Below are 15,489 nucleotides of genomic sequence, written 5' to 3'. Positions count from 1 at the left end.
TGTATAGCTTGTGAATGGACTGTGCTGACAACTCACGTGACAGTTAGTGGCCTGGTCTGGAAGGAGGGGGCAGTACCGGCTCTGCGCCGACTGGGCGTCTGGAGATCCTGTGCACGCTCACGTTGGTGAGGCTTATTGCGAACAGGAGGCCCAGGCGAACAGCCTCAGAGCGCTCAGGGAGTTTTCCCTTGTGTGTTCCAGGGTGCATATGTCTAACCATTTGCTATCACAAGAAGTGTTCTTATGTTGGAAAGTAGATGTTGATAGTGAAGTGTAACCGGGTAATTTAGAACCTGTCTTTAGGGACAGAATTTAAGATGCAAACAAGGTTCATATTGGACTTGTCCCAATTGTGATCTCTCTTGGTTGCAAAAATAGTGATATGGCAGAGGGGCCACGGCTCTCTGAGGACAAGATGTAGACTGGATGAAAAGGCCTTTCTCCTTTGTGTTCTAGCAGGTGTGAGACTGTTTCTCAGTATCCTTTCCCTAGCTTTTATGTCCTCTTAGTCACCTATCTCCAGGTTATTTGATTTCAGAAGTCTCTTTGGCACATAAACTGTTACAGCTTCTTACTCCCATAATAAAACTTTGGTTCCCCATCTCCCTGCCTGTTTCATTTTACTGGTAAGAGGAAGTAGAATATACCAAGTTCAAGGAAGGAACAGGAATTTTGGATTATTTCAGTGGAGAGAATTTTTGGAATAAAAGGAGTGTCAGCTGTCTTTCTTCCCCCAGAAAACCAGGGAGGCCCAGTCACAACCCTCTTCCCTTACTGTTCTCTGGAACTGGAGCACACGTCTGGTCCTCAGCGATGCACTCTGCGTCCCCAGGCCCTTCTGTTACTCACTGCCCAGGATCTGACCGTTCCTGTCTTTGGCTCCCTTTGTTTGTATAATGAAATCTCAGATGTGCTCATTTAGACCAGAGGAGATGAGACCGAAGCCTGGATTTCCATCACTGAGATGCTACAGTTTGTAAACCTATCTGGTAGAATAACTACTATCTTGTTGGCACAGAGTTTCAGAAACTGTGGAGGAGTGTCGCCGTGGATTCAATGGATGAGGAGAAAATTGAAGAATATCTGAAGCGACAGGGTATTTCTTCCATGCAAGAATCCGGACCAAAGAAAGTGGTATGTAATCTCTAGAAAAAAACCTGTAACCCTCTGTTCTTTGAACTGTTCGCCTGCTTTCTGTTCTGTGCTCTGAATAGCAGGTCGTCAGTTCTTCAGTGTTTTCTCAGCGTCCTGATCCAGTGATCTGGGTTAGGTGCAAGCCAGGTACTGTCTCTTCTACTGAGGGCCAGAGGCTGTCCTTGCCCTCAGGCACTGCTCCCAGGCAGGGGAGAGCTTTCCAGCCTCTGTGCTGGCAGTGCCTTCTCTGAAGGTCCAGCCATACGGAATTTCCTCTGGTGGCCCCATGTGCCCTCTCTGCTTCTAATAGGAGCCTCCTCCATCTTGGCCTGCGAGGCCCTAATTGTGCCCCCTTCTCCTTCCTCCAGGAGCCCTGTGGTCTTGGTGCCTGGCTCTGCCTTAGGCCTGATGACAGTGAATTGTCCTTGTTGATTTTGAGATCTCTTGGGACCCAGATATTATTGTCTATAGCCCAGAGCGAGCTCAGAGGAGGGATTTGTAATTGAATGAAGACTTGTATCAGCTAATCAACTATCTGTGTAGTCCAAGGACAAAGCCAGGATGAGGAACGATTTACCACACCCCAGACTGAGGCTCTCCTGCCTCTTTCCCGCCTTCCCTTGTCCACAGTCAAGTTTTGTTGCTTGCCTTCTTTGCGATTGCGTGTGTTTAAATGTTCTATTCAGTGGGCTTTTAGGACTCGTTAAAAGGGAAGATTGCTTGTAGTTATCTTCATGAAGTAGTATAATTATAGCACTTCATGACTTCCTATCATTGCTTAGTCTGTTGATTTTTTAAATTATGTGGTATTAATACTTCTAGTATACAGAAAGAATAGAGAATTATATTTAATAAATCTTCACATGCCCATGTGTTTCCCAGTTTTGCCTTCTCTCTATATTTTGCCATATTTATTTCAGATCTTTTTTTATTGATAATGGTGGATATATTCTTAAACTTGATAATAGAGACAAAAAACAAAGAGCTTTTCTGCCTCTCTTTTTATCCACTTAGTGCCTAGAATAGTTGTGGTAGTTTTTGTGCCAGCCCATTTATTCTGGGTGTGGGGGTATGACTTCATCATAACAGAAAGCACTGGGTCCTTTGTGTCCGGGGAGTGTGCAGTGGGTCCTGGTGTGTGAGGCTGGGCTACAAAGCAGAAAAAAGGGCCCAAACCCCTGCATCTCTTGCTGCAGGTTTCTGGGTGTCTTTAGTAAATCTCACTGCATTACCTGTCTGAGAAGTTGTTGTTTCTGTTTTTACCTTTTCCTGTAGGCTCCTATTCAGAGAAGGAAAAAGCCTGCTTCACAGAAAAAGCGACGGTTTAAGACCCATAATGAACACTTGGCTGGCGTGCTGAAGGACTACTCTGACATTGCTCCTGGCAAATAGGGAGTAGTTGTCCGTGAGCAAAGAATCACAAATAACAAAGTCAAGATCTTTCTCATTGATGCCGGGCTCTGAAGACTGACTGTCTTCCCAGTCTGCTTCTCAGGACTGAGGAGAGGGGCAGCTCAGTTGACAGAATACATGCAGATTACCAAACTCAAAGCTTATTTTAGCTGAATAGGCCAATGAGATACGTAAATATTCTCTGTTAACCTTCTGTTACTTTGGCCAGGAGGAAAGGCGCTTGGCATGCCATGCAGGTGTCTTTGCTGTTTGTCTCTACTTCTAAGTGGTTCCTGGTTCCATTTTTCCTCTTTTATTACTTTAGAGCAAGTTTTCAGATAGTCTTGGATGCGTGTTTGTTTATTCTGAAAGAACATATTTATAATAAAAGTCATTGTAGAAGGAGCTCTTAGACAATAGTGAATTCAGTTTGTCTGCTTCAGTTCTGGACCGTGGAGGTCGGCAGCTCCAGTCCTTAATCCCACAAGGTGTATGTTTGGGATGTTGCTGAAGACTCATGTGGGCCACGTTGCTGAGCATGTGATTTCACAATTGGAACATAGGTGCGCCTCCTGTTAGCAAGTGAGGCATTTAAGATAACACTACATGCAGTTCTTACTAATGTTTTCTTTTGGAAGGATGTATCTATATTTAGCCTCTTGGATTTTTGCGAGTTACTGTTGCATGCCATCTCCAGCAAGTGTGGGTGGATTGTTCTTGCCTGCCTGAACATCACCTCGTCCATCCCCCAGCCCTCACAGGGCCCGACCCTGAGCTTTTGCTGGTGGAGACTCCTATTTCTCCATCATGAGCTGTCATATAATGACAGCCATTATTAAATATGTGGGCTCTTAAGAGTCATGGTGACTTGCAGGGAGGAAATCTCTGTGGTCCTTCTAGCCTTTTATGGCAAACTACCCATTTTCCTTGTCTGTGCTTGTTGGTGTGGGGGGGTTCTTTGGGTTTGAGGACTATTGATCCTTATAGTCCTCATGTGGTAAATCGGAATTGTAGTAGATTACAGAAACAAGGTTCGGTGTTCTCAAAAAGGTGTAACAGTAACCCAAAGCAGCAAGTACTTTGTGCACATGACAAGGAGCGTTTTTGCTGTTTTGGTTATGTATCCTTTTTACTTACTTTTCATTCATTTATAGTGTCATTGCTTGCCTCTTTCTTACATCTGTGCTCCAAAACATGGCATGAGAAGATGTAAAACTGAGGTTCCCCACAGTAATTTAGGACAGAGGAAATGCAATGTGTTTTACTTTATATCAGAGTTTTGCCAGTAAGAAGGAGCTTTAGTGTCTTAAAGCACAAAACTAGCTTTACTGTAAAAAAAATCTGGAGCTACCTCATTTCCAGGTATGTCTACTTTTTATGGTCTATACATACCTCCTGTTTTTTTTTTAACTTCTAGTTTTATGGAGATATATTTGACATATAGCACTGTATAAATTTAAAGTGTACAGCATAACAACTTGACATATATATCATGAACTGAATACTACAGTAAGTTAATATCCATTATCTCATACACACCAAAAAAATATATATTTTTTCTTTGTGATGAGGACTCTTAGAATTTACTCTTAAGAACTCTCATGTCTACCACACAAGCAGTGTGAACTGTAGCCATCATGTTGTACGTTATGTCCCTAGTACTTACTACTGGAAGTTTGTACCTTTTGACCACCTTCATCCAATTTCCCTATCCCCTGCCTCTGGTAACCATAAATCTGGTATCTCTTCTAGGTTTTTTGTTTTGTTTTAAATTTTACATGTAAGTGAAATCACATAGTATTTTTCTTCATCTTATTTCACTTAGCATAATGTCCTTCAAATGGCAAGATTCCCTGTTTATTTATGGCTGAATAATAATCCACTGTGTGTGTGTGTGTGTGTGTGTGTGTGTGTGTGTACACACACACACACACACACACAACACATCTTCATCTGTTCCCTTGTCAGCAGACACTTAGGTTGTTTCCACATCTTGGCTGTTGTAAATAATGCTGCTATGAACATGGGGGTGCAGGTATCTCTTCAGCATAGTGTATTTGTTTCCCTGGGATAAATTCCCAGAAGTAGAATAGCTGGATCATATAGAATTGCAGATCAAAATCAGTTCTTTTCTAAATGTTTTGAGGAAGCTCCATACTCTTTTCCATAGCGGCTGTAACCGATTTATAATCCTACCAGCAGTGCACCAGGGGTCCCTTCTCTCCACATCCTTGCCAGAATTTCTTGTCCTTTTGATGATAGCTGTTCTAACAGGCTAGCATCAAAGTATCTCCTTGTGGTGAGTGATAACTCATTGTGGTTTTGAATTTGCATTTTCCTAATGATTAGTGATGTCGAACGCCTTTTCATGTACCTGTTGGCCATTTGTATACCCTTTTGGAAAAATATTCAGGTCCTTCACCTGTTTTTTAATTTGATGATGATGATGGTTTTGCTTTTGAGTTGTATGAATTCTTTATATGTTTTGGGTGTAGGCCCCCTATTAGCTATATGATTTGCAAATATTTTTTCCCATTCCTTAGGTTGTCTTTTTATTTTGTTCATTGATTCTTTTGCTGGGAAGAAGCTTTTTAGTTTGTAGTTGCACTTGTCTATTTTTGATTTTGTTGTTTGTGATTTTGGTGTCACATCCAAAAAAATCATTGCCAAAACCTAAGTCAAGGAGCTTTTTTCCTGTTTTCTTCTAGGAGTTTTATGGTTTCTAGTCTTGCATTTAAGTCTTTAATCCATTTCATGTTAACTTTCGGGAGTGGTATAAGATAGGGTCTAGTTTCATTCTTTCACATGTGAGTATCCAGTTACTGAAGAGACTGTCTTTTTTCCATTCAGTATTCTTGGCTCCCTTGTCAAGTATTAACTGGCTGTATATATGCATGGGTTTATGTCTTGGCTCTTGATTCTGTTCCATCGGTCTATGTATATGCCGGTACCATTCTGTTTTAATTACTATGCCTCTAATATATTTTGAACTTAGGAAGTGTGATGCCTTCTGCTTTATTCTTTCTTCTCAGGAATGCTTTGGCTATTTGCAGTTTTCTTTGCTTCCATATATATTTTAGGAGTGTTTTTTCTACTTCTGTAGAAGGTGCCACTGCAATCTTGATAGGGATCACATTGAGTCTAGATTGCTTGTGGTAGTATGTAAAATTGTAACTAATATTTCTTCCAGTCCACAAACATAGGATACCTTTCCATTTTTTTGTGTTGCCTTCAATTTCTTTCATTAGTGTCTTGTAGAGAGTGTAGAGACCTTTCACCTTTTTGGTTAAATTTATTCGTAAGTATATTATTGATTATGATGTTTTTGTAAATGGGATTTTTTTCAGGAAATTCATTATTATAGGAATATAATATGGGACTGTATATAGGAATGCTTCTGATTTTTACATGTTAATTTTATATCATGCAACTTTACTGATTTTGATAAAATCTAACAATTTTTTGGTCAGGTTTTTAGGATTTTCTATATATTAAAAAATCATGCCATCTGTAAGTAGAGAGAATTTTACCTCTTGCTGCCCAGTTCTCATAATGTTTATTTTTCTTGATTGTTCTGGCTGGCACTTCCAGTATTGTGTTGACTGGGAATGGTGAGAGTGGGCATTGTTTTGTTGTTCCTGATCTCAGAGGAAAAGCTTTCAGCCTTTTTGCCATTGAGTATGATATTAGCTGTGGGTTTATCTGTATTATGTAGAATCTGTTCCTTCTAATATCTAATTTAACAGTTTTAATCATAAACATACTGAATTTTGTCAAATGCTTTTTCTACATTTACCAAGATAATCATTTGATGTTTTTGTTTCATTCCACTAATGTGATCTATCACATTGATTTGCATACACTAAAAAATCCTTGCATCTTAAGGATAAATCCCACTTGATTTGTGTAATGTGAGTAATCTTCCTAATGTGCTGAACTCGTTTTGCTCCTGTTTTATTGAGAATGTATCTGTATTCATCAGGTATACTGGCCTGTATTTTCTTTTTTGGTAGTATCCTTTTTTAGGCTTTGGTCTTAGAGTAATGCTGGCCTCATAAGATGACTTTGAGATGGATTGGAAATAATTCCTCTCTAAATGTTTGGTAAAATTCACCTGTGAAGCTGTCTGGTCCTGGAGTTCTCTTTGTTGGGAGATTTTAAATTACTGATTCAATTTCTTCATAATTGGTCTTTAAATTTTCTGTTTCTTCCTGATTCAGACTTGGTAGTTTGTATGTTTCTAAGAATTTTTCCATTTCTTCTACGTTGTTCCAGTTTGTTGGCATATGGTTGTTTATAGTAGCCTCTTATGACCTTTTATATTTCTGTGGTATCACTTGTAATGTTTCCTTTTGCATTTATAATTTTGATTTGGATTCTCTCTTTTTTCCTTGATTAGTCTAGCCTGAAGGTTTGACAATTTTATCTCTTCATAAAATCAGCTCTTAGTTTTGTTAATCTTTCTATTATTATCCTGCCCTCTCATTTCTTATCCAGTCTTTATTATTTCCTTCATTCTAACTTTTGGCTCAGTTTGTTTTTTAGTTCCTTCAAGTATAGAGTTAGGTTGTTTGAGGTGTTTATGTTTCTTAATGTGTTTATTGCAATGAACTTTCCTCTTGTTGCATCCCATACATCTTAGTATGTTGTTTCCATTTTCATTTGTCTCAAGATACTTTACTTCCTCTTTAATTTCTTCTCTGATCTGTTCTTTTGATTGTTCATGGGAGTCTTTAATTTTCCATGTATTTCTGAATTTTCCAGTTTCCCTGTTACTGATTTCTAGTTTCATGCCATTATGGTCAAAGAGAAGATACTTTGTGTGACTCCAGTCTTCTTGAATTTGGCAACCCTTGTTTTGTAGCATAGTATATGGTTTATTCTAGAAAATATTCCATGTGTGCTTGAGAGACTGTGTAGCCTTCTGTTTGTTGTTAGCTAGCATGTGCTGAATGTTAGGTTCATTTGGTCTATAGTGTTGCTGAAATCTGCTTAGTTGTTACTGATTCTGTCAGGATGGTCTGTCCAGTGTAGAGAGTGGGGTGTTTAAGTTCCCAGCAATTTTTGTATTGCTGTTTTATTTTTTCTTTCCACTCTCCTAGTTTTTGCTTTGTATGGTTGGATACTGTGATATTGAGTGCATAAATATTTACAATTGTTACATCTTCTTGTTGGATTGACCCCTTTATAATTACATAATAATCTTGTGTCTTTTTACCATTTTTGCATACTATTTGCTTGAAATACCTATTTCCATCCCTTCCCTCTTAGTATATGTGTGTCTTTAAGGCTAAAGTGAGTCTTTGTGGGAAGCATATCCTTGGATCTTGGTTTTTAATCCACTCAGGTATTTTGATGGGAGAATTTAGTCTATTTTAATTTAAAGTAGTAATTATTGATAGGTAAAGACTTAATTGTTGCTATTTTAATTGTTTTCTGGCTGTTTTGTAGATCCATTGTTCCTTGTTTCATATCCTGCTGTGCTTTTCTCCGCTTTGATGTCTTTTAGTATCAGTCTGCTTTGACTTCTTTACCATGTGTTTTTGTGCGTATAATTACTACAGGTTTTTCCCTCATGGTTACCATGACACTTATATAAAATACCTTAAAATTATAATACCGTATTTTAAACTGATAACAACTTGATTTCAATAGAACTTCTAAACTTTACACTTCGACTTCTCTTCCCCCTCATGTTTTAAGTTATTGATATTGCAGTTTACATGTTTTAAATTCTGTGTAATAACAGACTATGGTAGTTATTTTTAACTGTTAAACTAGAGTTGTAAGTAAATTATGTACCACAATTACCATATTACAGAATCTAACTTTGATTATATATTTAACAGTACCAGTGAGTTTTCTGCTGCCTTTTTAAATATTGGGGATATTTATTAGTGTTGATTTACTTCTACTCAAAAAACTCCCTTTAGCATTTCTTGTAAGGCAATTCTAGTAGTGATGAACTCCCAGTTTTTGTTTGTTTGGGAAAGTGTTTGTTTTGTTTACCCTCCATTTCTGAAGTCCAGCTTTTTGAAATGCAGTTTTTTTGAATGAATAGGGTTTTTTTTTGTTCAGTGTTTTGAATTTATCATACCATTCTCTCCTGGCTTGAAATGTTTCTGTTGAGAAATCACCCGTAGTCTCATGGTAGTTTCCTTGTATTTAATTTCTCTCCTTTTGCTGCTTTCAAAATTCTTTCTTTGACTTTTGACAATTTAATTATACTGTGTCTTGGGGTAAGTCCCTCTGTTTGGGGTCAGTCCATTTGGGGTCTCTGGGGCCTCATGGGTCTGGATGTCCATTTTTCCTCCTACATTTGGCAAGTTTTTTTGCCATTATTGCTTTAAATATACCTTGTCTTTTTCTCTTCTGACATTCCCATAATGCGGATATTGTTTCTTTTGATGTGTGTTAATAGTCTTTCTTCACTCTTTTTCATTCTTTTTGCTTTTCTGACCAGGTAATTTCAAATGTCCTGCCTTTCAGGTCACTGACTCTCTCTTCTGCATGTTGGGTCAGCTCTGGAAGCTCTCAGTTGAATTCTTGTCTAGTCACTGTATTTTTCAGCTTTAGGACTTTTTCTTTAATGGTTTGTTTCTTTGTTGAACTACTCGTTTTGCTCATGCATTGTTTTCCTAACATCATTTAGTTGTCTTTATGTACTTGTAATTCACTAAACTTCTTTAAGAGGATTATTCTGAATTTTTTTGTCTGACAGTTCATGGATCTCCATTTCTTTTGGTTCAGTCATTGGGACTTTGAGTTTCCTTTGATGATGTCATGTTAAGCTGAAGTTTTCATGATACTTGATTCCATGTGTTGGTATCTGCATGTTTGAGTAAAGTGTCTTCTCTTTCAGACTGCAGGTTCACTTTGGCAGACATTTCTTCACCAGTCAGCTTAGTTTGGGTTTCTGGGTGTCTGCTAGTAATGTCATTGGGCAGGTGGGCCTTGCTATCAAGGTCTATTTTTGGTGAGGCCACTTCTCAAGCTCTGAATTTGAAGGGTGGGGTGGTGGTGGTGGTGCAGGCTGAGAGTAGATGGATTGCTGTCTTGGTTCCCTAACTAAGTGGAACTATAGGATGGGCTCCCCAGTGGCCTGGATTCTCGGGTCAGGCCTACTAGGTGATCCTGAAGGGGGTGGTATGCTCAGCAGTAGGAGGGGCTGTAATTAGCTTCTCTGTCCCAGCAGGCAGCATAACAGTCCCTAGGGCCTGCATGACTACTCATTTGGGGACCCACAGTCAGGCAGGACTGTGCATGGAATTCCCTGGCCAGATGGGGCCGGATTTTGCTCTGTAGGTGGGTGGAGCCCTGGGCCGTGCTCTCTGTTCAGTTGCCAGTGTAAGCAGGTCTGTTGGATGGGCTGTGCCGCTCCGCATGTGTTCTGCTGAGGTTCCCTGGTTGGGCAGGCCGAAAGCTATACTCAGCAATGGCAGGGTTAGGAATTAGTCTCGCTGCCCTGGGGCAGTGGGAGAGCAAGTTCCAAGGCCAGGAAAGGCTCTTTGTGGTCTTGACTCAAGCCAGCACACACCCCCGAAGTTCTCCTGCTGAACAGGGCGACTGGCTTTGCTTTGCAGACTCTCAGCTCTGCCTGCTGGGCCCTGCTTGAGCATTGTGGGCTATGTAGCTTCCCAGGTGTTCTGGTCAGGCAGGGTTATGACTCAGCTCCCTGACTCGTGGGGGCCGACTAAGCCTCAGAGCTGGAAGAATCTCTTCACTTGAGGATCCAAATCAGGCAGACCTACACCCCGCCAAGTTCCCTGGTCGGACTGCACCACCACTTGGTTCTGCAGATGAGCGCCACTGCCGGTTGGGATTACCACCCGGGCTCTGCAGGTAGGAACTGTCTGCCAAGTGCGAGTGCTGGTTGTTACGAGCCCACCCCCGTTCTCCATCACAGTCAGATTCCCTTATAATTCATGGGAGTGAGACTCAAGTGGGGCTCCCAAGAAGTGACCTCAACACTGGCGGGAGCTGGCTGCCCAATATGGGGTCTCTTTTCCCACTGGAGCAACCACAGCCTGTGGGGGACACCTCTGGGCATGGTGCCGCACTGGCCTGGGGGAGGGGCAACGTGGTCATCGTGTAGCTGCCCCTTCTACCCTTCCGATACGGGGTGTTGTAGTCTCTGGTATGGGGCATGCTTCAGCCTTACCCTTGTGTTCTAGAATTGTATGCCTTGTCTATGAGTAGCTGTTAGTTCTTTCTGTGAGGGGAAATGAGGTCAGGAATGACTTATGTGGCCATCTTTGTGATGTCACCTGTCACCATCCTTTTTTATTGGTTAGGTTTGGAAGTGCATTTTGGATATCTCACACACTTCATATTGTTTTGCAAGAAGATATCAAGACCTCCATTACAGACACTAAGGTAAGACACTTTACTGCCAGTTGTGTACTATTAGTAGTTTCTAGCTAAGCTATACTCATTGTACTTTGTGAAGTGGCCCAGTAATTTATTTCAGTTATCTTGTGAAACTCATTTCAGAAATGAGGCAATTGAGATGTAAAGAAATGAAGTCTCTTCCTAAACTGTCAGCTTTAAAATTCTATAGCTTTGCCTCATTCACACACTTTCCTGTGCTGAGCTTCAGTCGTGTATGTCTGCTGCATGGCTGAGAAGTCCCTCTGTGTGCCCTCTGCTGAGGTTTTGGGGGTTGGGTCATCTGGTGACCTGGGGAGGGGGCATGTTCTTCACAGGAAGCTATGATGGTGCCCCAGTTGTGTTTGAAGGTTGTAATAAGAAGGAAGAACAGTCTCTTACCAATTCTGGGTGTCTAAAAATACCCACCTGAAATTCAAGTTCAGGTTGAAGTTGTGTTCTCACCTCTTCCCATTTCTGCTGGACCTGCTGGCCATTTAGCAAGTGGGAATGCATATGGCTGAGTGCATTAAAAGGTTGAGACACTCCGTAGTGCATTTTGATACATAATTCATTACAGTCATCTGAGGCTTTTAGGGGGTGACTAAGAGAAATGTAGTTGATCCTGACAGAGTGTAAAGAATGAGCATTTGGCTGCTGCTGTCATATCCTCTTAGTGTGGCCAGATGATGAGGGGCCCGGGACAGAGGAGCACTTGATATTGTGGAGCAAAGTATTAGTAAAATGGCAATGTGGTAAGATAACATCCCATTATTTCTGGTCCCAGTGTTCATAGGGCACCGTGAATATACAGCCCTGGTTTCTTTTGTGACCTGTTTGAAATCACTAGCAGAAAAAAAACATGTTCTGAATGTGGAAATAGGGCAGTTGGATTTAGAAATTCCCCAATTCTTGTCAGCTAATGACAATTTTCTGAGGCATGGAAGATGAGATTATAGCCCTCTTCGCTCTAGCCACTGTTTTTACTTCCAAGTGTTTCATTTGTCTAGAAGATTGTGAGTTTTCTAAGGTTCTTTGGACTGTTCTTAACAAGCCAAGATGAGCATCACCCCTCTGTAGCAAGGCTGGAGTGGCATGTGCAGACACCAGGCTGACCTTCCTCAGTGAGCTGCTGTCCTCAGGGCTTTGTGTAGGACAGTCCGCCCATTCTCAGTGTGTATTTTGTGAGCTTTGTCAGAGAGTAATAGGTGTTCTGTGAAAGGCAGAGGGGCTGGCAAGGTCCAGGGACCTCGAGGAAACCACTTCCTAGACCAAGGAGACCTGGGGACAACTGCCCCAATCTGTCACGCACGTGCCGAGTCAGCATTCTTTGGAAACAGAGTAGGCCCTGGACGTGTGCTGTCGACTTTCCTCTGGTCATGGTCAAAAAAACAAAGCACAGCTTCATCACAAAAGGATTTCCATTAGAAATAAACGTAGCTGGTGCTCCTCAGGAGAGGGACAAGGCTGCTTCGTAGGCCCCTTTCACCAGCTCGGCCTGCACATGTCTGGTACTCAAAGACCATGTGGCTACAAGACGCCGCGGGAACCCTGTGATTTGTCAACTGCCCAAAACTTGCAGGGCTCATATTTCAAAGGACCTTCGGTGCAGACTCACCATCAAACTTTTTTTAAGTAAGTAAACACATGGAAGGATACTTTCTAAGAGGAGAGGACTGGGTAAACTGTAGCCTGAATTTGGCAGGAACAGCTCCAGAAACACCAAGAGAAGGTTTATCTTGCACTTGACTTTAAGATTTTGGACTGCCTTGCTGAGCCCTTCACACCCAAGGCCTGTGCTCTGGTTTTGGGGGTTAAGTGTTCGTCAATTCCCACGCCGTTGGGATGAACTTAAGCATCTGACTTAATCTGTAGTGTCAGCATGGTCAGAAGGCTTCATTTGCATTTTAAGCGAGATGCTTGTGAGTAATGGAAGATGGACGGCTTCACTGCTGTTTGTTTATGGGCATGTTAGGTTGCGGTTTGTAGGAGCAGGGCCTTGATAGGGTGCAGTCAGTTTGGTTTGTTCTGGCAGCACTGGTAAAAGCCCCCGTGGGTGTTGCTGGAGAGCTCCGAGGGGAAAGGAAGAATTCTTACGGCATCTCTGCGGCCTCGGGGTGGTGGGAGCCAGCCAGTGAAGGGGAGAGGTAGCATTTCAGTATCATGTAGGATGTTTCTGCACAAGTAGCAGGTAAAGCTTGACTGGGGCTGTTTAAAAATTTTCTTAATGTAAGGGCCTTAATTAGCTGACTGTGTAGGGGTTTTCCGTGTCTGTCATTCAGGTTTTTAGTGTAGGCGTTCTGAGGACTAGTATTTCAGGTATACCTCACCATTAACAAATATTGTCCTGCTGTCTAAAAATGTCAAAGTGTTTGATGTCATGAGAGGGTGTGATGGATGGATTAAGAGTCAGGAGTAAGAGAACCTTGTCTGCCGGTGCTCTTCCGGCTGGGCAGGGTGCTCCTTGCGCCCAGCAGTGGCTGTCCCACGATGTGGGATCCTTACACTGCATAGCTCGGGACCCAAAGATGCCATGGGGTGTGGTGTCCCAGGAAACCTCAGAGCGGGGACAGTGACAGCTGCACGTTGGTCCTGTGAAAGTAGGTCCCACACATGCACACACTGGGCCCAGTGAATTTGAAATCTGAATCTGGTGAAATCAAAGTACAACTTTGGTTTTGGAAGTGTTAAGGTTCTTTCCCACATTCCTTTAACTTGTAGTTTTATTCAGAGATGAAGGGCACGGTATTTAATTTCAGATGCCAATCTTATAGCTGTGTTAGTGCTGACATCTTCCCTCCCAACAGAGGGTTCCCTTGGTAATGAAACAAAAAGGTGGCTTAGTTACCATCCTTCTGGAGCCTACAACTGGACTATTAATGCATGTAAGAGGGAAAAAGTTCCCAGTTAATTCCAAAAGACATACTGTGTTCCTGTTCAGCAGTGACAGAAAAGGTGGTTTTTCACACTGTAACGAAGCTGGTGTTTGGGCAGTGGGAATATACCATCCAGACCTGTCATCTGCACATCACTAGTGACCATCAGAATGGTGTGGGCGGGGTTCTTATTCATGCAGCCCGAGGCCTCTGGTACAAAGGCATATGGAAGCGCTGTGTTTCGTGCTGACTAGAACAGGGTGGCCCAGGGCAGGCTGGAGAGGCCAGGAATCTCCTCCAGGGGGAGCTGTCTGGTCTGGCCAATCCAGGTACCTCTGTGACTGTGGCTCACAGATGGCTGAAGAGAAAGCCGTCTGGTGAGGCTGGATGCCACAATTTCTATTCTATGCAGGCTCCAGCGTGTGGGAAGGCAGGCTGCTGGTCCCTGGTCGATCTTGCAAAAAGGAATTTATCAAGCAAAGGTGTGACAGCTAGAATAAGCACTTTATTTTTAAAAATGACAATAGAAAAGTACCTTTAAACAGCATATAAAAGCATAATAGACCGTGTGGCAGTTGCTCTGTTTTCCTTAGATAGACAAGTACAGAGACTCACCAAGAGCCAGGCGGAGCTGCAGGCATGAGCAGGCCCTGGCACAGCAGCCCCCGCCAACTGCCCTTCCCTTGATTATGGAAGGAGCTCGTCACCCCCTGCTGCCCTTTTTTCTTTTTTGGTGATGGCCTTTAAAAGCTTCTTGGCATCTTTATTTCTAATGGAAGAACCAACAAAAAGCCCCATATAGTCATGAAAAATTTGGTGTCTTCTGTACGAAGTGAGCAGATCAGGAAGAAAGTTTGCGAGCACGGTTAGTTGAAACTTCCTTTGGGAGTTGAAAATTCTTAAGTCAACATAATTTCACGCACGGCTCTTTGACCACAGGTGGGAGAGACCGAGCTATCTGGAAATGCGTCCACTTATGACACAGACTGGTTTTGAAGAAGTCTTAAGCAGGCTGAACAGAATTGATTCCAGAGGCCCTCTGGTGCACCCCCTCTGTGTGGGCTGGGGCCACAGGGAGCATCACAGGCGGCCACGGAACTCAAGGTAATTTAAATGGTTCGGCTGGCATGGCTCAGCCCAACCTCACTTGGGAGACACAGGCTGCCCTTCCAGGCCCAGGTTTACAGCAGTAGGTCACACACAGGCATGTGCTGTTAGGTAAACATATGAAAATGGTGCGACCTACACTCAGCACATAGGTTGTGGAGTCGCCTCTAGAGCCGCAGGGCTTTCTAAGGGCTCTCTGGTCAGGGATCAGTACCAGTGAAGGCTGCTGCACCAGAGTTTCTCTGATTGTCTTGTGCAACTGTCCTACGGGCCTGGGCATGTGGACCTGGTACCGTGGACAGCTCCATTCTTACTCTGGACACGGTCAGGCAAGCAGCTTTTCACACATTCAAAACATGACTGATGATATTTAAGAACATGCAGCTTATGTAGAAGGGAAAAAATAGATATTTTTAATTACAAGTGTTCAGAAGTCAAGCACAAAAAACGTGATCCGACCCAGTGTAAGATTATCCATTCTGACACATTTGCTACAAAAATACTCACTCTCTGTTTTGTTGACATCTTTTATGTTTTGTTTGAAAATATCTCCAAACTGTACAGAAATGTATGTCAGACCATGCGTTCACAAATAACACACTATTTCTTATAA

General features: G+C 42.3%; 1 protein-coding gene across 3 annotated transcripts in view; it reads left to right on the top strand.

Moving 5' to 3' along the window:
- GTF2E2 (general transcription factor IIE subunit 2) overlaps window positions 1–2,931 on the top strand; it is a 79,202-nt gene extending 76,271 nt beyond the window's left edge. For all 3 annotated transcript variants that reach the window (XM_036894403.2, XM_057505164.1, XM_036894402.2), the window contains 2 exons: window positions 1,019–1,134; window positions 2,410–2,931. In XM_036894403.2, coding sequence (XP_036750298.1) covers window positions 1,019–1,134; window positions 2,410–2,526 — 233 coding nt within the window. In that variant the 3' untranslated portion in view covers window positions 2,527–2,931. The remainder of the gene's footprint in view (window positions 1–1,018; window positions 1,135–2,409) is intronic.
- The last annotated feature ends 12,558 nt before the right edge of the window (window positions 2,932–15,489 follow it).

This window comes from Manis pentadactyla, chromosome 7 (genome assembly GCF_030020395.1).
Source record: "Manis pentadactyla isolate mManPen7 chromosome 7, mManPen7.hap1, whole genome shotgun sequence".
Taxonomy (NCBI): domain Eukaryota; kingdom Metazoa; phylum Chordata; class Mammalia; order Pholidota; family Manidae; genus Manis; species Manis pentadactyla.
Note: the sequence above shows the minus strand (reverse complement) of the source record. Positions and strands in the feature narration are given on the sequence as shown.